Source organism: Hemiscyllium ocellatum, chromosome 9, assembly GCF_020745735.1.
Source record: "Hemiscyllium ocellatum isolate sHemOce1 chromosome 9, sHemOce1.pat.X.cur, whole genome shotgun sequence".
Taxonomy (NCBI): domain Eukaryota; kingdom Metazoa; phylum Chordata; class Chondrichthyes; order Orectolobiformes; family Hemiscylliidae; genus Hemiscyllium; species Hemiscyllium ocellatum.
Window position 1 is genome coordinate 76,494,938 of NC_083409.1, and position 23,879 is coordinate 76,518,816.

General features: G+C 37.9%; 1 protein-coding gene across 3 annotated transcripts in view; it reads right to left on the minus strand.

Moving 5' to 3' along the window:
• mast2 (microtubule associated serine/threonine kinase 2) overlaps positions 1 to 23,879 on the minus strand; it is a 416,215-nt gene that overhangs the window by 19,481 nt on the left and 372,855 nt on the right. For all 3 annotated transcript variants that reach the window (XM_060830482.1, XM_060830481.1, XM_060830483.1), the window contains 7 exons: positions 20,638 to 20,770; positions 19,363 to 19,528; positions 8,516 to 8,617; positions 7,271 to 7,393; positions 6,505 to 6,614; positions 4,872 to 5,035; positions 1,487 to 1,767 (listed from right to left, as the gene is read on the minus strand). In XM_060830482.1, the coding sequence (XP_060686465.1) occupies positions 1,487 to 1,767; positions 4,872 to 5,035; positions 6,505 to 6,614; positions 7,271 to 7,393; positions 8,516 to 8,617; positions 19,363 to 19,528; positions 20,638 to 20,770 (1,079 nt within the window). The remainder of the gene's footprint in view (positions 1 to 1,486; positions 1,768 to 4,871; positions 5,036 to 6,504; positions 6,615 to 7,270; positions 7,394 to 8,515; positions 8,618 to 19,362; positions 19,529 to 20,637; positions 20,771 to 23,879) is intronic.

The following is a 23,879-nucleotide window of genomic DNA, read 5'->3' on the forward strand; positions in this document are numbered from 1 at the left end:
TCAGACTTTACAAAGGAAACTTTGATGTTGATCCTTATCAACTGCCTTTAAGAAAACCAAGCATTTATATCTACAGGTTCTCTTTTATCCTTGCTTGTTATTTCCACAAAAGAGTGAAATAAATGAAACATTATTTCCGTTTTTCAAATCAATGTTCACTCTACCTAATCACATCATGATTTTCTAAGCATGTTCTCCACACTCCTTTAAAATCCCATATTGAAAATCTTGGCTACATTTTATAGTTTATGCATTAATTTTCCATTTCAATTCCAGAAAGGCTAAATTCTAGGTAGAATGGAAATCTTCAAAAAAAAAAGCACAGCCACATATTCAAAAACATTTTCAATTGGAGCTCAACTGGTTCTCAGCTGTGCTGCAAAAATGAGTACATCATAGCCATATCTGTGCACCACGAAGCTACAAGTGTTTGGTTTAACAAGGCAGACTGGAGATATAGACTGAAAGGCGTTTATGTACTGAGTTATCTTTGCATTATTTAGCTTATCTTCATATTGAAAATAAACATAGATAATTGCAAAGTAGAAGTCACAAATTTTAGTTATCTCTTTAAGTTATGAAAGACGACTATAATATATAATTGCCCTTTAATAAATAAAACAAAGAACTCTGGATGCTGGAAATCTGAAACAAAAACAGAAATTTCTGGATAAGCTGTGGAGAGAGAGCAGAGTTAATATTCTGAGTCCAATGGTTCTTCTTCAGAACCAGATTCACTGAACTGAAACCGAAACTCTGCTCTTTCTGCACAGATGCTGCTAGACTTTAGATTAGATTACTTACAGTGTGGAAACAGACCCTTCGGCCCAACAAGTCCATACCGACCCGCCAAAGCGCAACCCACTCATAACCCTACATTTACCCTTTCACCTAACACTACGGGCAATTTAGCATGGCCAATTCACCTGACCTGCAGGTCCCGCAGACACTGTGAGAATGTGCAAACTCCACACAGTCAGTCGCCTGAAGCGGGAATTGAACCTGGGTCTCTGGCGCTGTGAGACAGCAGTGTGCCACCGTGCCACCCATTTTCTTGCTCATTTTCTCCTGCAATTTCTGTTTAAGACTTACATTATTATTTTCAGACTAAAATCAAGGGCTCCATTAGATTAATTTAGGAATCATTTGTATGATTTAAACTAAACCATCGATCAAATTCTGTTATGATAATTTGCAAAAACTAAATTCAGTAATTCTGGCGTTCTACATTTACCACAGATGTAATAAGCATGAAAATTGCTGAATGACTGAAAATTCAAGTGGTTCAGTAAAATTCTTTATGAAAAGAAAGTTATCAGCCCTTATCTAGCCAGGCTACATACAATCCAGTTTCACTTAATTGACTCTCACAATGCCTTAACTGAACTTGCAAATGGCATTTAATACTGTTTTTTACAATGTCATCTCCAGCTCTGGCAAAAACAAAACCTTAAAAATACTCATCTGCTGTTCTTTGCAAACTTACCAGTTAAAGTTGAGCTGCTTATGTTACTGATTGTCGAAGCTGGTGTGGCAGGACTAACATCCACTTCCAGTGTGAGGTCTTTCTCTGCAGGCTGTTCTGGTATAGTTAAGGACACATCTTCCCATGTTCTAGTTGCTTGCTGCTTCTTTCCCTCATCTTCTCCAGAGATAGCAAAGCGTGGCATCTCTATTAATGTTGAACAACGGCGCCTGACTGTTAGTGGAGGACTAGAGTCACTTTCAGTGTGGGATGATTCTGACAATGACATACGTTTTCGGATACTGAAGAAACGAGAAGAATAAAAGGTAAATAAGTCACAAAATTCAATAAACAAGTATTCTTAAGCATCATTAAATATGATTGTCAAAGTTATTTGGGCTGCTATGTAGTGGCATATCAGTCATAATGACTAGAGAAGGGTGTTCTCGAGCATAAAGTCTAGCACTTGCCTTCCACAACTCAGAATGCATATCAATTTAAACTGAAGTGTTTACACTTTTGCTTTCAAAGATTGTACAGATATCTCTTTGAGTGAGAAATGTAAAATTAATGGTACTAACATTTTTCCATCTTGTCAAAGAAACCAATGGCCATATTTCCTGACAGCAGAGTCTATATTTTGTAACCAGAGACAGAGTGTGGTGGTGAAAGGTTGCTTTTAGACTGGAGGCCTGTTGCCAAGGGTTGGTTCTGGGTCCTCTTTCATTTGTCATTTATGTAAATTATTTGGATGAGAATCTAGAAAGCATGGTTAGTAAGTTTGCAGACGACACCACATTGAGGGCATAGTAGACAGTGAGGAAGGTTTCCTAAGATTACAAAGGGATCTTGATCAAATGGGTCGATGGGCTGAAAAATGACAGATGACGTTCAATCGAGATAAACGTGAGGTATTGCATTTTACTGCAATAAACAAGGTTACGGCTTATACAATTAAAGATAAAGCATTGGATGGTGTTGTAGAACAGAGGGACCTAGTGGTGCAGATACAGAACTCTTTAAAATTTGAGTCACATATCAACAGGAAAGTTAAAAAGATGGAAAGACCTTTGAGTATAGGAGTTGGGAAGTCATGTTGAGGTTGTACTGGACATTGATGAGGCCTCTTCTGGAACAGCCCTGCTCCTCGGACGCTGCATGACCTGCTGTGCTTTTCTAGCACCACACTCTCGACTCTTCTGGAATAATGTTCAGTTCTAGTTGCCCAGTTGTAGGAACAATATTAATAAGCTGGAGAGGGTTTAGAAGAGATTTACCAGGATGTTGCTGTGCTTGGAAGTTTTGAGTTATGAAAAAAGGCTGGATAGACTGGGACCTTTTTCACTGGAACTTAGGCGGTTGAGAGGTTACCTCATAGAAGTTTATAAAATAATGAGAGGTATAGATAGAGTTAATGGCAGTTGTCTTTTAGCGAGGATGGGTGATTTCAAATCTATGGGGCACATTTTTAACATAAGAGGAGATTTTAGAAAAAAATGAGGGGCAAATTCTTTTGCACAGAGGGTGGTTTGCATGTGGAATGGACTTCCTGAGGAAGTAGTGGATGTGGGTACAATTACAATGTTTAAAAGACATTTGGATAAGTATATCAGTAAGAAAGGTTTGGAAGGATGTAGGCTAGGAGCAGGCAGGCGGACTAGTTTAGCTGGGATTATGTTCAGCATGGACTGGTTGGAGGGAAGGGTTTGTTTCTGTACTGTGTGATGCTATTAAACCAGTTTGTCCACGTGATTGAAAAGATTAGGGAAAAACTGCACTAGATTAAAGAAAGTGGAAAGCTGAGAATTAGGAATATTTCAGAAACAGCAAAAAGATGATCTAGCGTAAAAGTAGGCCCATTATAGAAGTAGACAGGAGAATTTGTCATGGAGTACAGGGAAATGGTAGAGAAACTAAACAGTTACTTGTGCAGATGCCTTCTCAGAGGATAACATAGAAAATCTTCTCAAAATACAAGGTAACCAAGAGACTTGTAAAATGGAGGAAGTGAAAGAAATTATTAATACAGAGCTATTTCTTGAAACAATAACTGGATTGAATATTAGTAAATATCCTGACCAGATCAACTTTATCACAGAGAGATAAAGGTGGTGGCTACTGGGGAAGTGAGTGCATTGATCTTTCAATAAGTTAGTGGGTTACGGACATAGGGTTGGATAGTGGAACTAGCTGAGTGGCTCTTTTGGGGGTCAGTACAGACACCTTCTGTATTGTAAAATTCAATGATTTCTATTCTATATGATTTCAGAAAGGTTCCTCTAGCCTAGAAAGAATCAAATGTAACAACACTGTTTAAGAAGGGTGGGAGAATGGACACCAATATACCTATTATTTTGACATCGGATGAAGAGAAAATGTCAGAATAATAGCTGAACACAAATAAAATTTTAATAAAATTGGGTACAGTCAACATAGATTTATTAAAGGGAATTCATGTTTGAAAAAATCATTAGGAGTATTGTGTTGAGTAGGTTACTTGTATCATAGATAAAGGAGAACCAATTGATGTAATGCATTTGAATTTTCAGAAAACCTTTGATAAACGTCCACACAGGAAGTCAGCAAACAAAATTAGAGTGCATGGAGGTAATATAGAAGCAGGGATCAAGAATTGATTCACAGACAGAAAGCAAAGAGTAAAACTAAATGGATGTGCCATTTCCAGGATGGCACAGCTGTTACTAGTGAGGTTCTATAAGAATCACTGCTTGGCCATAACTATTCACACTTTGTATCAATGATATGGATGCAGCAACCAATTGTAATACTTTCACAGAGCTATCTGGAATGTAAGTTTAGTGAAGATGTAAGGAGGCTTCAAACAGACTTGTAAAGGCTATGTGAATGAGCAAGAATTTGGCTGATGAAACAGAAGATAAATAAGTGTGAAGTTACCTACTTTGGAAGAAAAACTAAAAAGCAGGAAGTTTCTTAAATGGCAGGAGGTTTGAGTGCTGTATTTCTTAAAGGGTGAGTTTGATGTCCAAAAGGACCTGATGTTCTTGTTCATGACTCACTGAAAGTTTGCATGTAGATGCAACAGTAAATACAAAATACGAATTGTGTATGGGCCTTCATCACAATGACTGCAATCGCATTGTGAATCTACACCTGCTTGGCATATTGTGCATAGCTTTGTCTCTTTATCCCAGATTTTGGCCACAGGAGGAGTGCAGTGGAGCTTCACAGCTTCATGGTAGAATTGTCTAATGAGGTAAGACTGAGGAAACTGAGTCTACTTTCTCGAGAGTTTCAAAGAATGAGAGGTGATCACATGAAAACTTACAAAATTCTGACAGTGCAACACCCTGTGTTATTGAGAAGATAGTCCATCCCTCAACAGTGTTACTTTCTCTCTTGATTTGACAGTAGGCAGTTAACTCACATTTCAGGTGATCCAAGTATCCAGTTCCTATCTCGGGTTTTCAGACTACTAAGGCCATCCAACTTATCGATTCGATCATCTTTTTCCTCACTGAAGCTACGCTTGGTTGGGGGTGGTGTTTTCCTTTCTTCATGCAGGGAAAGCCGTTCCATGCTACTGTAAACCTAAAGGATAGAGGTATTTAATAGTTTCTGTAGGCTCTAATAGCAGCTTGCAGTTTTGCATTAAAATTGCAGAAACTAAATAACAAGGACCAAAGAAAGAAATTCCTGAAATTTAATTTTTTACATCTTTTCATCTAGTTGTTTAAGGTTATTTATCTTCACCTTCATATGCTTCATGAGCTCTTCAGGATAATTTCCTTTGTTCAGCCATCTCCTAGCTGTTTCATTACTAATATTTCCTCCATCATTAAGTCATATTTGAAGATATTTGCTGGATTGCACATTATCCAGTACTATTCACAACTGCTCAAATATTAAAGCAAGCCATGCCTGCATGCAGCAAGACCTGGTCAACATTCAGGCATGGGTTATTTAGTGCTTAGTAATAAGCCTGTTCACCAAGAGTCTAATCACCTCCCCTTGACAATCAATAAGATTAACATTGCTGAATCTCCCACTATCAACAGTCTGATGGTCTCACCTCATGACTCTACAAAGTCTTTTGATCATTTACAGATAGAAACGTGTGATGGATTAGTGCCCATTGCCTGGCTGAGTACAGCTCCAACACCACACAAGATGCTCAACATCATCCAGGACAAAGCAGTGAACCTTATCCACCACCTTAAACATGTATTCCCCTATCCCTGGTATATTGTGGCTATAGTCTCAACACAGCAACATGCTAACTCTTCTTTAACAACAGCATCTTCCAAATACACAATCTATGTCATCTAATGAATGAGGGGAACAAGTGAATAGGAATGCCACCACCTTCAAGCTTCCCATTAAGCAATTCATCATACAGACATGGAAATATATCATCGTTCTTTCATCGCTGCTGAGTCAAACTCCCAGAATTCTTACAGGCTATAGTGGTTCAAGAAGGTACCTTCTTAAGGACAATTAGGAATGGGTAACAAATGCTGGTCTTGACAATGATCCCAAACCCCACTAGTGATTAGAAGAGACAATAATAGCCCAACATGGACGTACAGTATCAAACTGTTCAACTATCTAATATGATAAACTATAATTATCATCCCATTTACAAGTTAATCTCAATGACCACACTTAGCTAAATTTCACTTACTTTTTCTCTCTTCACAAAGTATTTGGTTACCACTTGGATCATATTAGAGTATTGGGGTAGACAGGAAGGTGGAGTATACAGATCAGCCATCAAGTTATTCAATGGCACAGCAGGCATGAGAGCTGAGTGGCCTGCTCCTGCTCTTAGGTCGTAAGTTTGCATAATCTATAATGTCCAAATTAAGTTACTTCTTGAAATATAATCACTGTAGCACTCACATTAAGTCATCTGGAAATCAATCTTATATACCCAAACAAAAAATTGCAGATGCTGGAAATCTGAAACAAAAACTGAAATTGCTAGAGAAACTCAGCAGGTCTGGCAGTATCTGTGGAGGGAAAGCAAGGTTAACATTTGTTTTCAATATCATACTTACCTTGCTGAATCTTGGTGAACAGGATGAAAACTGTTTAAGTTCTACCCGGTCATCCTCATTTGTGTCATCTTCTTCATCAGAATCCAAGTGGTGGTACCTGTCAGATCGAGCTATGACAAAAAAGGTATCAATCAAAAATGAATTCTAATTCAACAGTTTTAAATTGCCAAATTTGCACATACATCTCAATAAGAAACTTCATAATGGCAACTAATCAGATATTTAAGTGCTGCTTGATAATAATCAATCAAATCATGCACAGACAACGAAAGAAAGCCAGTAAAACTGAGCATTGAACTATCAAACCTACATATTCATGACATTTAATAGGAATTAACAAACAAAACATGGTCAAAGTATCAGAAATCACCATCACAATTTTAAGCAGGGAGTGTTGGCCACATTATATTTTATTAAAAATTGACTGAATAGTGCAATTGGTTGGAACAAATTTGGTCCATGTATAATCCAAATCCTGCTAATCTGGCTTTGAAGACAAAATAACTCTTAAACCTTTTGCTTTGTTCAGTTTGATTTTTGTGAGCTTGAAAACTTGGAAGAGAGTTAACTTAAGCCAGTCCAACTAAGAGAATAAGAATGAAATCTTCGTTGATTGTCCTACAAAGCCCTTGAAATGAGGATGACTTGGGTGAGTTTTGAATACATGAGACATTCTTAATCATAATTAAGGCACTAAACTAGATTAACAATTTGCACACATATTGATCTTTTAACCTTGAGCTGCATGTCTCTACAATCCACCTACTGTCAAAGTAACTGGTGTCATCTTCTGACTCAAGCTGAGGAATGAATTCAGCCTTCTGACGAAGCAGACTGTTCCAGTCCAGTTCTGTAAAAAACCGATGTTGCTTCACTTCATACACACTTCCTAAGGAGGATAAAACATCAATCCATGTTCATTCAAGTCCACCATCCTTGATCTTATATGAATGCAAAAGGAAATGGTAAGCAATTTCAAATTGTTAATCTACTTATTCTTGTTCAGGACAGGAAGCTTACACTGCAGTTTAACAATTCTTAGTGTAAGATCTCTACACATAATGAAACTGCCCTGATAACTAGATTAAGGTTGATGTTGAGATTTCAAAAGAAGTGCATATAAAAAATAAGAAATATGGATAATGGAATCAAAGAAAAGAGAGATGGTGAGAGGGTAGCAATTAAAATGCACAAACACATGAGGCTTTAGTGTAAGCAGTGTTACTGATAATTATAATACTTTGATTATGTTTGAGGGCTTTTAAAATGTACATATGAGCAATTGAGTTATATGAATTTAAGTGCTGGTATGATGCCGGATATGTAGATCAAACACCTCAAAGACAGGTGGATTGACTCAAACAGCATATTCCTTTGGCTGTTTGCAACAAGTGAAGAATTGACTATACCATCTGCAATTGTAAATTTTACGATGCAATATCCAAAATTAGATGTGATTTTGAAATTGAACATTTGCTGGATAATCCTGAGTGTGCAAAGAGTTATGCAGACAACCAGTTCACGAATGTCACTTGGGCTTCAGAGTGGTACATTTGCATGCAATGAAGGCTATATATAATCAATGCACAGGACTTTGCTCTTTGCAGACAGAAAGAAAATGTACATGCAGTGCACCTGTTTCATTTCAACAAAATGCGAGCCATTTGTTGGTCGTTGCTCAGGATTATAAACTGACGAATCAGTCAACCTGCCAGTTTAAAATTTATAGAAAGCCTACTCGTTAACTGTCAATCACTATTAATCGATGCATTCTCCATGGCAAAGTGTCTACCAATCAGTATCCATCTGCCAGCCAATTAACAATGTCTTCTTAGACAGGATAAATGTTGGTCTTTCCCCTTGAATTTGTAGTCTTGTAAAATATTGTAATGCTTGCAAGGTAACACACTTTGACAAAACATGCCTTTATTTCAGAAATTCAAATTCAGTAAATTTCCACAAGAATCTCTAACGTGAGCCTTTACTTTTCTGAGGTGTATCCAATCATTACCTGTACCCAGTCGTTCCAATGGATTTTGCCTTAACAGCTTTGAGATTAGGTCCTCTGCATCAGGTGGTAAAGCATCATCTCCATCTGGCCAAGCTATCTCATCTGAGCAATGAAATACAAAATTTACAATGGAAGATATAATGTAAAATCATAAAATCTTAACTGCTTGTAAAGCCTAATTAAAACAATGAAAAACTTCGCCTGAAGCTAAATCAATCAAATACAGAATTTTATATCACACCATTCAGATGCCCATTACTCCTATGTCAGCTCTTTAATAGAATTATCCTTCACTTGGTCCCATTACCTCATTCTTCCCCAATTTCTGCATTACATTTATTATTTTTTCTACATTTACAAATATGCCATCTAAAGATTTAAATTAGTGAGTTTAAATCATTTTTCCTGGTCGCACATTCTAGGTTCCCTGCAGCATTCTGTACAAGGTACAAAACCTTCTATCATCACCAAGTTCTGAGGTGGCAAGTTTAAAGTTATGCCCCTCCAGTTTCTGGGGCAGGGCCATCACACTTAAGATTTTTCTTATTTATATTATTTGAATCTATCATTTTGAACATAGCACAGTCTACAATAGCAACCATTACAGGCATGAGAGGACTACTGGTTTATCTGGTTTATCCAGTGTCAGTATTCTTAAGCCCACCTCTCCTCCTCCCCCCCCCACCCTACCCCCGCTACTCCCATCCCCTTCCCCATCACACCCCCACTACTGGACGCTCTTCTTTTTCATTTTGATTTTTCCCCTCCATCCTGTGCACCCTCTCCTCATTGAACCCTAGTTTGAAATTGCATACTTCCCGGTCCATATGTCACTTGTAAAGTCTATGTGATGGCATCAGTGCATCGCCGAATGAGCACTCATGCTTAGTTGCCGGTTGTTGGTGTCAGCAGCCATTGTCATTGCACCTTCAACACTGAATTCCAATTATTTACAAGAATCACTTTAGTTACTTAGAGTCATAGAAGACCTTTTGATCCAACTCGTCCATGCCAACCACTTATCCTAAAGTAATCTAATCCCATTTGCCAGCACTTGGCTCACATTCCTCTAAACTCTTCCTATTAAAACAACCATCCAGATGCATTTTAATGTTGTAATTGTAGAAACTTCCATCACTTCTTCTGGTAGTTCATTCCATATTGTTACGTCATGGGGTAAACCCTCCTGCTTAATTTAAACTAGCAACACAGAAAAGGTTTATCCCATGCAGAAATTTGTGAAAGCACGAGTGGTCAAGAGCTATTTAAAGTAAAAATGAACAACTTGATTTCTTAAAGTATAAGATAGAATAATTAACTAACAACTACTTACAACTCCTTCGTCTAACCTATCTTTTACCTTCCCTTCTTTAATACTAGTCCGATAAAACTCTTGTTTAAGCTTTACCAAAATTCAACTTATAAAGCGAGCCAGATGTTGAATCTTCTGGTTATGGCTTCCTCTGTCTTCTTTTCTTCTCCTTCGGGATTTCTGCTTCACAGGTCACTGATCGATAAAGGTACCTTTAAGAGAGCTATTCTCCAGGCAGTCTGCAGATGCTGGGGGCTTGGCAATTCTCCCCACAACTGTTCAATTTTCCTCTGTCTGACACCCCCAAAGCATCGGATTGTGTCATTGGCTTTTAAGATTGTCAGTATACTAAATTCAAACTTTATTACGGTTTGGCATTTTTCAGGGTGTAATTTAAACTGATTGGCCTAATTCGAATTTGTTTTGTCATCTCCAGGCAACCAGCTTTTCGAGTTGTTCGACCAAATGTTACAGTATACCTTGTTCAGAACACTTTGTATTGTGTCAGGTAGTTCTGCTAGCTTTTAACTCTGTTAAAGGTACAGTATATCCATACCTTAACACTCCCCCTTAAGAAAGAATGATCTGTCATAATGAAAAGATTTCTTTCTATTCTTTAAACATATTACCTTAACATACAGATAACTTTAATCTAAGTTCACCTTAACTTCTTCCCATATAGCTGTATATACGTATATAACATTAAATAAAGACACATCTCATCTAAACTTTATCAGTTAAATCTGTAATAACATCTGTAACATAAGACTCCAACGAAATAGTCTCACATTCTTGTCTTTAAAGCATTTTAAAAATGGAAGAGGATTGTGATCTGTGTACACTACCGTCTCTGACACATTGCTTGTGACATACGCACTAAAATGTTGTAACGCCAGTACCAAACTCAATAGTTCTTTTCTCTGGTGGATGTTGATCTTCTTTGAAAAGTAACCAACTGCTAGTTCAATCCCAGCCTCATCTTCCTGTAGGAATACAGGTCCAACTCCAATGTCACCAGCATCAATGGCAATTTTAAAAGGTTTTGAAAAGTTTGGTGTAGCTAAAACCAGTTTGGTTGTTAATATTACTTTCAAATGGTCGAATGCCTCCTGGCATGGTTCTGTCCACCGAAACTTTGGGATCTTCTTCAGCAAATCAGTTAACGGTGCCATTACACTGCTGAAGTTTGGAACAAACTTCTGATAGGATCCACTGAGTCTGAAGAATCAAAGCATCTCTTTCTCCGAATTCACGAAAGCCAAGGTGACGAACTTGGGACATAACATTGGTCATGGAAATTCCTCGATGGCCTTCGTCTTTACGTTCTGTTGGTCAACCTTCCATAGAACTGTGTTCTATGCTCCTGAGACAGATAGCTAACTAACCTATCCCACTCCTCAAGGGCTTCGTCATATTTTAATCTATTTTGAGACACATCAAAATCTACATCATTTGAATTTGATTCCCCACTCTGTAGGGCAAAAACTAACACCTGTTTCCCCAGTTCTTTCTCTCTAGTATAATACAACAAGCTCACATGACATACCCGAGACCTTCTTTTTCTATGTGGCATCTTTACTAGATAGTTCACCTGACTCAAATTTTTCTCAATTTGAGAGGGACCACAAAACCTGGCCTTGAAGGGATCTCCTATCACTGGTATCAGTACTAACATGTCATCCCCTCAGGAAAATGTATGAGTCTTAGAGCTTTTATCTGCCATCTGCTTCATTGTACAGTGTGCCCTCTTTAGGTGCTGTTTAGCTAACTCACCTACTCTATTTAATCCCTCCTTCACCTCCGATACATAATCTAAGTGAGATCTCAATTTTGGTCCTGTCAATTTTTCTTTAATTAATTTCAAAGGACTTCTCACTTCACGCCCAAACATTAACTTGAAGGGAATGAACCAAATAGATTTGTTTGGGACATCTCTAATGGCAAACAATTCAAATGGGATTCCTTTACTCAATAACTGGGTAATCCTGACAGTACACTCACAACATGATCTTCAAGGTATGATGCCACCTTTCTGAAGCTCCCTGGGATTCAGGATGATATGCCCTGGATTTAAAAGTGTGGTATACCTAAGTTATTCATAACCTCCTTAAACAGCTTAGCAGTAAAATTTGACCCTTGGCCTGACTGAATCTCTCTGGGTAGCCCATACCATGTGAAGACAGCTACTAACTGCTCTACCAACCTTTTTTGCCTTGATACTCCGATATGGAAGCCTGCAGAAATCTAGTAGACACATCCATTATGGTTAACAAATACTAGTTCCCACTTTTAACTCTCAGGAGGGGACCTACACAATCAATTATAATCCGAGTGAAAGGTTCTTCACTTGTGTGAATTGGCAACAAGGGTGCTGTTTTATTACTGCCTGTGGCTTACCTATCATTTGGCATGTATGACACCTACGACAAAAGTTAACCACAACCTTATGCATTCTAGGCCAATAAAGATGTTTTTGTACCATAGCCTGAGTCTTTCATACCCCTAGGTGACCTCCTATGCTTAGTTCATGTGCTACCTGTAACACCTCCTGTCTGTATGCTACCAACAACACAATCTGGTGCACTTCAGCCATTTCTTCTCTGCACTAACCTGCCACGGTCTCCATTTTATCTTTCAGATAATAACCCTCTGGAATATTCTCTGACTCTTTTTCAGAGTATGTATCCACATATATATCTTTTATCGTCTTGTCTTGCTGTTGCAGGTCTCTTAGCCTTTCAGGTCTAAACACCTGTCTGACCCACTGCCTATTCAGGTTTTTCCTGCACCGTTACGTCAAACAGAGTGTCTGTAACCGAACCTCAACTCCTTCATTTTTCTCTTTACGTTTTTGCTTTGCACTGTGAATTATGATCGTGGGATCTGGTTGCCACACAGTCTGGAAAAATACCAGGATATTTCTGTTTTAACCCCATCAGTTTCTTGGTCTTCCTTAGGCTTCTCCACAACAAGGGGTGTCACTCTCAACTTGTAAAATCATTCCCAAGAACAAACTGAATTCCTGGAACTGACACTCGGTCAATCACACCCACTGTAACTTCCCCAGTCTTGAGTTGGCACTTCAACCTGATCTTACATAGGGGAATGCTAAATTTCTGTCCATCTATCCCACAGATTACCACACTCTCGGGTAACAGATCAGAAAGAGTGCATATTCGCTTGTCCATTACTATCAGCAGCTGGTTAGATCCTATATTTCTCAAAATTATAACTTCTTCCCCCTTCTTTCTGAGTAAACATTATCCACAGAGATGAATTCTTTATAGAAGTCAGGTACTAACCCCATACCCAGCCCCTGCCTAGGCTCTGCACTCTCCTGCAGCTCCTTGCCTCTTCTTGGGGTCTCCTTTACAACCTTCACGAATGCCATTGGCTTAGCTTCTTTTACCACATCTTTTCCCACAGTGCCTTTCTTTAATGACCAGCACTGTGACTTTGCATGTCCCATTTTACCACAGTGGAAACACCTGACGCCTTCCACCCCTCCTTCCACCTTCTTGGACTTCTTTTTTATCCTGTGCTAAATTCTTACCAGTGATCTCTACTCTTGATTTCATAGTGTAGGATCTCCCCTTCTCCCAGCTTCTAACCCTCGCAGGACGAAATTCTGGCCGGAAGCTTCTGTTGTGCACCAACATGTACTGCTAATTCTGCTGCCCTTTTCACTTCCTGAACTTTCTTTTCCTCCATGTGAATTTTTACTCTCTGTGGAAGTGATTTTTTAAACTCCTCCAGCAGAATAATCTCTCTTAGAGCCTCAAAGGTCCTATCTATTTTCATAGCACACACCCATCGATCAAAATGACAATGTTTAACTCTTTCAAACTCAACATGAGTCTGACCTGGTTTCTTCTTTGTGTTTCTGAACCGCTGTCTGTGTGTTTCTGGCACTAATTCATAAACACTTAAAATAGTCTGTTCAACCTCTTCATGATCTCTTGACCCTTCATCTGACAGTGTGGCAAATATCTCACCAGCTCTGCCTACCAGTTTAGTCTGAACTAGCATGACTCATAAATCCTCAGACCACTCCATCTGCCTAGCCAATTTTTCAAATGAAATAAAGAAGGCTTCAACATCTTTCTCCTTAAGATGTGGCAGAGTTTTTACATATTTATATACATCACTACCTTCTCTTTCAATCTCCACCCTGTGAACTCGACTTTGCTGACTAAGTTGCAACTTCTCAAGTTCAAATTCTCTCCTGTTTTGCTCAGCTAAGAACTTTTCTCTCTCTCTCTCTGTTTATCTTCTAACTCTATTTTCCTCAATTATAATTTAAGTTTTTCTACCTCTACTGCACTTCTCCATTTCTCTGACACACCTAAGTGTTTGAGTGATTCTCTTACAATTTCAGCTTGACTTTTGTCCTTGGTTAAACCCAAATCTACCTTATTTTCTAATTCTAGAAGTATGGCCTTTTTCTTTCCTTCTAAATTTTGTTGGTAAATTTGAAAATCATCTTCAAATCCCAGAATCTCTTCACCAATTTTAGGAACCATTTCTCTCACTTTTAGTTTAATCAACTACAAATCACTGAAATTAAATAAATTGACTCACCGATGTTTTATTTAAAGATCTAGGATACTAACCTGCATGTGTTTAAATCTACTGGGATCTTATCTGTTCAAATCTCCTAATTGATCTGTCTAAACCTGTTCAACTGACAGACCCGAGCCCCCAAACTGTTCAATTCCCAATGACAAGCCCCCAAACTGTTATGTCACGGGGGTAAACCCTCCTGCTTAACTTAAACCAGCAACACAGAAAAGATTTATCCCATGCAGTAATCTATGAAAATTCAAGAGGCCAAGAACTGTTTAAAGTAAAAATTAACAATTTGCTTTCTTAAATAATAAGATGAATAATTAACTAACAATTATTTACAACTCCTTCATCTAACCTATCTTTTATCTTCCCTTCTATAATATAAATCTGATAAAACCCCCGATTAAGATTTACCAAAATTCAACTTATCAAAACCAGCCAGATGTTGAATCTTCTCGTTATGGCTTCCTCTGCCTTCTTTTCTTCTTCTTAAGGATTTCTGCTTCACAAATCACTGATCGATAAAGGTACCTTTAAGAGAGCTATTCTCCAGGCAGGCTGCAGACGCTGGGGACTTGGCAGTTCTCCCCACAACTGTTCAATTTTCCTCCGCCTGGCACCCCCAAATCATCGGATTGTGTCATTGGCTTTTAAGAATGTCAATACACTAAATTCAAACTTGATTGCAGTTTGGTGTTTTTTGAGGCATAATTTAAACTGATTGGCTTAATTCAAATTTGTTTAGTCATCTCCAGGCAACTAGCTGATTGAGTTGTTCGACCAAATGTTACATTATAATTTGTCCAGAACACTTGGTGCTGTGTCAGTTGGTTCTGTTAGCTTTTAACTCTGTTAAAGGTATAGTACACCTACAGCTTTATAACAATACATAAGCCACCCTCTGCATTAAAAGTTGCCCCTTAAGTCCTTTTTAAATCTTTCCCCTCTCACCTTAAAATTATGCCCTCTAATTTTGTATTTACTCTATCCATGTCTTTCATGATTTTATAAACCTCTATAAGGTCACCCCTCAATTCCCGCTGCTCCAGGGAAAATAGCCTCAGCCTCTCCCTATAGCTCAAACCCTTCAACCCCGGCAACAGCCATGTAAATCTTGCTGAACCCTTTCAAGTTTCACAACATCTTTCTAATAGCAGGGAAACCAGAATTACATGCAGTATTCTAAAAGTGGCCAAAACAATGTCCTGTACAGCCGCAACATGACCTCCCAACTCCTATACTCAATGCACTAACTAATAAACGCACTCATACCAAATGCCTTCTTCACTATCCTGGCTACCACTCCACTTTCAAGAAACTATGAACCTGCCCTCCAAAGCCTCTTTGTAAGGTCCCGACCTTACCATTAAATGTATAAATCCTGCCCTGATTTGCCTTTCCAAAATGCAGCATCTCACATTTATCCAAATTAAACTCCATCTGACACTCCTTGGTCTATTGGCCCATCTGACCAAGATCCCGTTGTACTCGGAGGTAACCTTCTTTGCTGTCCACTACACCTTCAATTTTGGAGTCACCTGCAAACTTACTAACTATACCTCCTATGTTCACATCCAAATCATTTATATAAATGATAAAATTTAGTGGGCCCAGCACCGATCCTTGTGCCACACCATTGGTCACAGACCTCCAGTCTGAAAAATAAACCTCCACTGCCACCCTCTGTCTTCTTCACTTGAGCCAGTACTGTACCTAAATAGCTAGTTCTTGCGTTCCAAATACATATATATCCAGTCCCTCTGGATTCCCTCCAACAATGTGCCAACCACTGATGTTAGGCTCACCAGGCTTTAGTCCCCTGAATTTTTCTTACCATGTTTCTTTAATACTGGCACCACATTAAACCAACCTCCAGTCTTCCAGCACTTCACGTGTGGCTATCGATGATACAAATATTGCAGCAAGGGGCCCAGCAATTACCTCCAACCTTCCCACAGAGTTTGAGGGTACACCAGAGATTTATATACCTTTATGCATTTTAAGACATCCAGCACCACCTCCTCAGTAAAATGGACATTTTTAAAGATGTCATTATTTATTTCCTCTCGTTCCCTATCTTCCATGTCCTTCTCCGCAGTAAACACTGATGCAAAATACTCGTTAAGTATCTCCCCCATCTCTTGTGGCTGCGCACATAGGTGGCCTTGCTGATCTCTGAGGAGCCCTATTCTCTCCTAGGTTACCCTTTTGTCCTTAATGTATTTGTAAAAACCCTTTGGATTCTGCTTAACCCTATATGCCACAGGTATCTCATGTCCCCTTTCTGCCCTCCTGATTTCCCTCTTAAGTATACTCCTACTGCATTTATACTCTTCTGGGGATTCACTCGATCTCTGTTGTCTACACCTGACATATCCTTCTTTCTTATTCTTGACCAAAACCTCAATTTCTTTATTCATCCAGCATTTTCTACACCTACCAGCCTTGGCCTTAACCCTAACAGGAACATATTATCTCTGGACTCACGTTATCTCATTTTTGAAGGCTTCCAGCTGTCTCTTTAGCTGCAAATATCAGTCCCCAATCAACATTTGAAAGTTTTTGCCTAATACTGCCAAAATTGGCCTTCCTCCAATTTATAACTTTAACTTTTAGATCTAGTCTATCCTTTTCCATCACTATTTTAAAACAAATACAATAATGGTTGCTAGTCCGAAAGTGCTACCCTTCTGCCACCTCAGTCAGCTGCCCTGCCTTATTTCCCAAGCGTAGGTCAAGACGTGCATTTTCTTCAGTATGTACTTCCAAATACTGAATCAGAAAATTTTAAATTCCTTCCATTCCTTAAACACATTAAAAATCCTCTCCATCCAAGCCCCTAACACTATAATAGTTCCAGTCTATGTTTGGCAAGTTAAAATCCCCTAACATAACCACCCAATTATTCTTACAGATAACAGAGATCTCCTTACAAATTTGTTACTCAATTTCCCGCTGACTATTCGGGGGTCTATTGGACAATCCCAGTAAGGTGATCATCCCTTTCTTATTTCTCAACTCCAACCAAATAACCTCCCTGGATGTAATTTTGGAATTTCTTCCCTAAGTACAGCTGTAATGTTATCTCTGATCCAAAACACCACTCCTCTCTTGACCCCCCTTTCTATCCTTTCTATAGTATCTATACCCTGGAACATTAAGCTGCCAGAACCTATTAAGCTTTATTATCCCATCAACCATAACAGCAATGTGTTTCACTTGTTTACCAGCCTTTAAGTATAGAGGTCTGTCCTGCCATTCCTGTGTTCCTTTAGTGCCTTCATTTGTTAATACATCCCCTAGTACTTACATTTTGTACATAGCAGGATAACTTATTTGGTTCCAATTTTTCCAGACCTTTAATAATCCCTAACATTTTAATCAAATCCTCTCTCAGTTTTCTCTTTTTAGAAAGGGAGAGGCAGAGGGAAAGGCAAAGGCAGAGTAGACCAAGGGAAGTCAATCTTATATCGTAAGTTACTCTCTTAAGTTCTGGGATCAATCATGTCACACGTTTCCACATCATCTGAAAATAACTAAATAGTTCATTTAAAACATTAGGACCCAAATACAAGATTAATTACAAGAAAATTAGCATTAAAAGCAGGAGAAAAGCTTAAAAAAAGGCTTTGTGGATGTGAAATGCTCTACTGGTGTTAGAGATTAAAACTGAAACCAAGTTAACGTTTAAAAATAGATTTAAAAAATTGATAAGGGAGTTGATAATAAGGAGATATGGGAACAGAGTGGGCACATGAATTAAGACCACTGCTTGTCTGGAGGATTAGCATCACCTATCTCTTTACTACAATTTCAATGTAATTGTATGTAAAATTGACTGTATGTTATTCTAACAAATGGTTAAATACACTTATACTAAACAATTATTTCCAATACTTTAACAAGTTGTTAAAACATTAAACCAGATTTATGACTTTATTGAAATAATGCACGAATTATTTTTGTATGTGCATAGAATGTGTCAGCAATAACTGCACTTAGTGGATAGATTATTCTGGTACAATTACAAAATTGGAATTTTCCTAGAATAAGAATGAACAATAGAAAGGGGTTTTGATTTCCAATACAGAAAAACCATTGAGCTTTGAAATCATTGGCAAAGCAACAGCATTGAATATGTTATTGAAGGAAGCTCCCCAAGAGGAACAATGTCCATGGCATGGATTTAATCTTTCCTGGCACTAAGTCAAGCAAGTTTAAACCAGCTACCAAGTCAGGGGACCTTCTGAACAATGTAGCAACAATATTGTCAGGCTGCTTGCTCTGCTTGCAATTATTCAAAAATATTCTCAGAGACAGCAAGGCAAGAAGTTAAAACCACTAATAACAATAATTTCTAATTTAAATCTTCAGGTTGTGAATTAAATTATGACTGAAATAAGATAGAAGCTAAAACATAAACTAACTTTAACACAAATTTAAAAAGCAGGTAAAATTGTGGATTTCTGTTTTTACATCATAATGGAGAAATTTGGATTCCATAAAAATACAACCAGCTTGTCACTGCCAGTGAGGGTCCTTAACTATACCCCCCAAGCTTTGAGTGCAGTTGAAAAACTTTAGTTACAACTCTTACTTTGCCAAGGGTTTTGCAGCAAGACAAAGAACAATAAATTGGATTTCTTCTAAATTTACTGATTGCTGAGGGATTGCAATCTAAGAGCACACCCTGTTATGCAGCATAGAATTACTGATAGCTCCATATTTCCATGGTGGTCAGTGCACATAGAGTCACACAGCAGAATCCTGAAGCTGCTGTCATTTTTCAGTGATGTAATAAGGTCAAAGGCCAGCAGTTTCCCTGTCATTATCATCTCAAAATCAACAAAACTTCAGGATTCTAGAAGCAACTTAATATTGAAGGATTTATTTGCTGCTTTTCACCAAAGTTCTCCACATATCTTAACTGGCGCATAGAAGGCTGAAAATCCAAAACATTACTTACCACTTATCACTTGTCCAAACAGTTCCTCTGGAGTATCTCCAAAGAAAGGAACACATCCTACTAAAAATTCATACAGGATTATACCCATGGCCCACCAATCCACTGGCTTTCCATAACCTTGCCGCAATATCACTTCGGGAGCGATGTATTCTGGAGTTCCACATACCTTTGTCAAAATAAAAGATCTTGTTTTATAAAGCTTATCTCTCTGTACATTTAAATCCTCATTCACAAAACCTATGGCTCAGCAAAATGAATAGAATATTCACCTTCAGGTGATTTTCTAACCACTCATTTTTAGAAAATGAAAAAGCTCAATAAACTAGCTAATTTATTAATATTTTAAAAACATCACAAAAATGTAGCATACTATTCATTGTAAGAAGCAACAGTTGATCCTACAATATGTTGGAATATAAAGGATTGGACAACTGATATATGGATATTAATTCAGTGAGCATTTGACAATTGTCACTTGACAAGATAGAATTCGATTAGATTAGATTAGATTTCCTACAGTGTGGAAACAAGCCCTTCAGCCCAACAAGTCCACATCGACCCTCCAAAGAGCAACCCATTCCCTACATTTACTCCTGACTAATGCACCTAACACTATGGGCAATTCAACATGGCCAATTCACCTGATCTGCACATCTTTGGACTGTGGAGCACCTGGAGGAAACCCACACAGACATGGGGAGAATGCGCAAACTCCACACAGTTACCTGAGGAAGGAATTGAACCTGGATCCCTGGCGCTATGAGACAATAATGCTAACCACTGAGCCACCATGCCACCCCATGATGATGCTTGACAATTTTCCAAGTAAACATGATCAACTAAAATTCAAAAGGAATAAGCTGAAAACAAATTAACCAAATGAAAACTAATATTGCTCTAAAATTGCAGGTTGATTGCCTCAAGCAACACTTCATTCCGTACAAAGTGGGAGAATTTCTTAAAACAGAACAAAAATTGCTGGAAAATCTCAGCAGATCTGGCAGTATTTATGAAGAGAAACCAGAAACAATATTTCAGGTCTAGTGACCCTTCAGAGCTGATTTCTTAGTGCTCGGTACATTACATTTAGGATATTAAAAAAAAATATTGTTTCTCACTTAACTATTAAGTCCAAAGTTTTCTGACAGAAATCACAGGTGAGTCAACAAAATAGAATTGAGGATATCATGGTGAATCATAACATGAGATGGAGTCCACAGTGATAATGCCACAAAAACAGATCAGTAAAAATAATAATACTCAAAAATGTATTACCTGCTTGTCAAGAAATTCTCTTGCATCTTTTTCAATATGTCCTTCATATAGATTAGTGGTGAGGCTCATCAGACCAATCTTTGAAAGCCCAAAATCTGTCAGCTTGATGTGACCCATTGAAGTGATGAGCAGACTGTAAGGCGAAATAATTCAGTCAATATTCAAGGTAATATATACATGAAAGGTTTTGAAATGTACCAGATGATTGTATGATTTTTTTTCTATAACAAAGGTCCAGAATCCTTCTAAAACTTCATGCTTTTCTCTAATTTAATTAATGGCGTCTGATTGTCAATTCTTTAAAATTGTCAGTGTACTAACAGACTTAGAATGAATGCATCAATAACACTTAGATACAGCAGATTAAGTTCAAGACATTAATTTAACCTGAAGTTTGATACAGTGGCTATAATAAATTGAAAGATAAGCACAAAGCAATAATGATCGTTATGAATGCAAGATTAATGTAATTGAAACAATCGGAGGAATCCAGTGCTATATATTTAAACTAACAATACTATAATTAAACCAGATTTTCAAAAATTATGAACAATGAAGTTCCTACATAAATTGCCTGACTACAGTAATTTGAACAAGGCACAAATGTAAAGACAATATTGAACGTAACGTTCAATCATGCAACTCATTTTTCATCAGGGAATTGACATTGAATGAACTGTTTTTATTCTCTACTATGTCTGACAGGCAGCATTCCAGTCTAACTTGAAACTGACCCATTTGATATGCATGGCAACTAGATTCACTATTTCAAAGAAATCTGGGCAAACTAAGTTGCTGAAGTAAGGAATAGCAAACATCTTTAAATACGGCATTTATGCAATGTGCTTATGCACTTTGCTAAAAGAAATCTTGAACAATATGCATGGATGCCCAATGGTAAACGTAGGAAGGTTGTGGTCAGAATTTACCAGCTATTTACTGGAATTTATGACAGCGTTAATGATTAACTAAAAACCACAATGCATCTCCAAGCTAATTTCAAAGACTGTAAGCCAAAACAAACTTTTTCATCTTGCGTAACTTATGACAAGGATCACTTTTTTTTACAAAAGGTATACATTAGCAAGAATTAAGTAGAGGCTAAGAACCTTTGAGGGGATCTAATCCTGTGCTTTCAGTGTGGGCAGGGGAAGCAATTCCAATAGGACTACTTAGAGATAGTGAGGACTGCAGATACTGGAGAAGCCAGAGTCGATGAAGTGCCTCACTGGAAAAAGCACAGCAGGTCAGATAGCATCTGAGGCGCAAGACAGTTGATGCTTTGAGCTTAACCTTTCATCAGGACTGGGGAGGGGGAAGAGAAATAAATAAGGGTAGTGGGACTAGGGGATAAACAGTTGGGATGGTGATAGGTGGGCGATTGTGATAGGTCAATAGGAAGTGTGGAGTGGGTAAGTGGGAAGGAAGATGAACAGGTAGGTCAGGACAAGAGGGCAAAGCCAAGCCAGAGAGATTTAGAAACTGGTGACTGAAGAAAGTTGAGGAGCCAGGAATAGCCATTTGTGTCAAACTGAGGTGGAAGGATGAAGGGAGGAAAGATGTGGGTCAATAGAGCTACTGAGCAAGATCCAGAGATTGTACATATGAGAAAAAGAAAAAGAGGATAACTTAAAGAGAAAAACCAACAGCAACATTTTTCTTTTTGGCGAGTAGGAAAAACTGAAGTCAGTATTTTGGGCAATGGGAATTAAGGGAGAGAACTGGTGCTTTATGAGAGGAACTTGAAAATAGGAACAGGAGAATGAGCGTCAAGATGGATTTTCATGAAGTTTTGCCCCTCATCCATGAAGTACATTGACTAATTATTTCAAGTGATCAGATTTATGTGTGGAAAACCTGAAACTACTCTGCTTGATGAGTAATTTCAGACCATCTGAAACATCAAAATAATTGAAAGCATGTTGGTGCATGTGATTTATTTTTATTGTTATGCAAATACAAATATCTGAAAGCCTCTCTTTTCCTTAGAAGCAAACAGTATTATTTTAGAAATAGTGCACATTTTTGTTGTATGAATAAATAGACAAGAAAAATAAACATGTGTTTCATTTTTTTGTGTTTTGCAAAATGAAGTTAATTAGAATTTTGAATATATTTCCAAAATAGTATTTTCTTTCTGCAATTGTCAATCTTGAAGATGAATTCCCAAGACCTCAATATTTATGCATCTACATGAAGCTATATTATTCCAAAGACAGAAAAAAATGTATTGTTGAACACCTGTCACAACCTCAGACACAGAAAAGTATTTTGCAAACAATGAACAATTTGCAGTAAAGTTATTGTTGTAAAGTAGGAAATAAGCTGCCAACTTGAGAACAAACAACAATGAGAAAAAATGATCATTTTGATCCTTTCAGTGATGTTGGTTGATAGACAAATATAGGGAACTATGAGGAATTCTTTTGCTCTTTTTGAAATAGTGCCATGGAATCTTTACATCGACCTGTGGGGGAAATGGAAGTCAGCTGAACATCAGTCTGGAATACAGAGCTCTAACAGTGCAGCATTCCCTCCTTACTGCATTGCACTGTTCAACTATATTAAATACTCAAATGTCTGGAGTGAAATTTGAACCTACCAAATCCTAACATTTTCTCAATGTCCTGCTACTACCTCCTTAGCAACAGATTCCAATATTTCACATTTTCCCAATGACAGATGATGGTCTATAGTTTCTGGCTTTTATTTATTTATTCTTTATTGCCATTCCAAATGGATGAGCTGTGTGTCTTGCTAGGTCATTACATGCACAAGTCAGACTTGAACACTTTGCTGAATTGGTCCTGAAGTCACATGAAGGCCAGACCAGGAAAAATTGACAGATGCCTTTTCTTCAAGTAGGTTAGGGAACCAGATTGGTTTTTCTGACAATCAATGCTAGTTTCATGGCCATCAGTACTGAAGTTAGCTTTAATTTCAGGGTTTATTTTCATTAACTTAATTAAGTTTGAACTCATAGCCCAAAGCATTAGCCTAGTACTGTGGATTAACAGTCTAGCGTCAATACTATTGAGCCATCATCTCCCCTTTCTGACTCCTACCTTTCTTGAACAGGAACATATGTTGGCAGTTTCACAATCTGTGGGCAACATTCCAGAATTTCAGGAATTTTGCATGATTACAATCAATTTCTACAGCCACTTCTTTGAACAGCCTTGGTTGTGAGTTATCAGGTTGAAAGAGCAAGTCAGCTTTTAGTCCTTTAGCTTTCCATCACC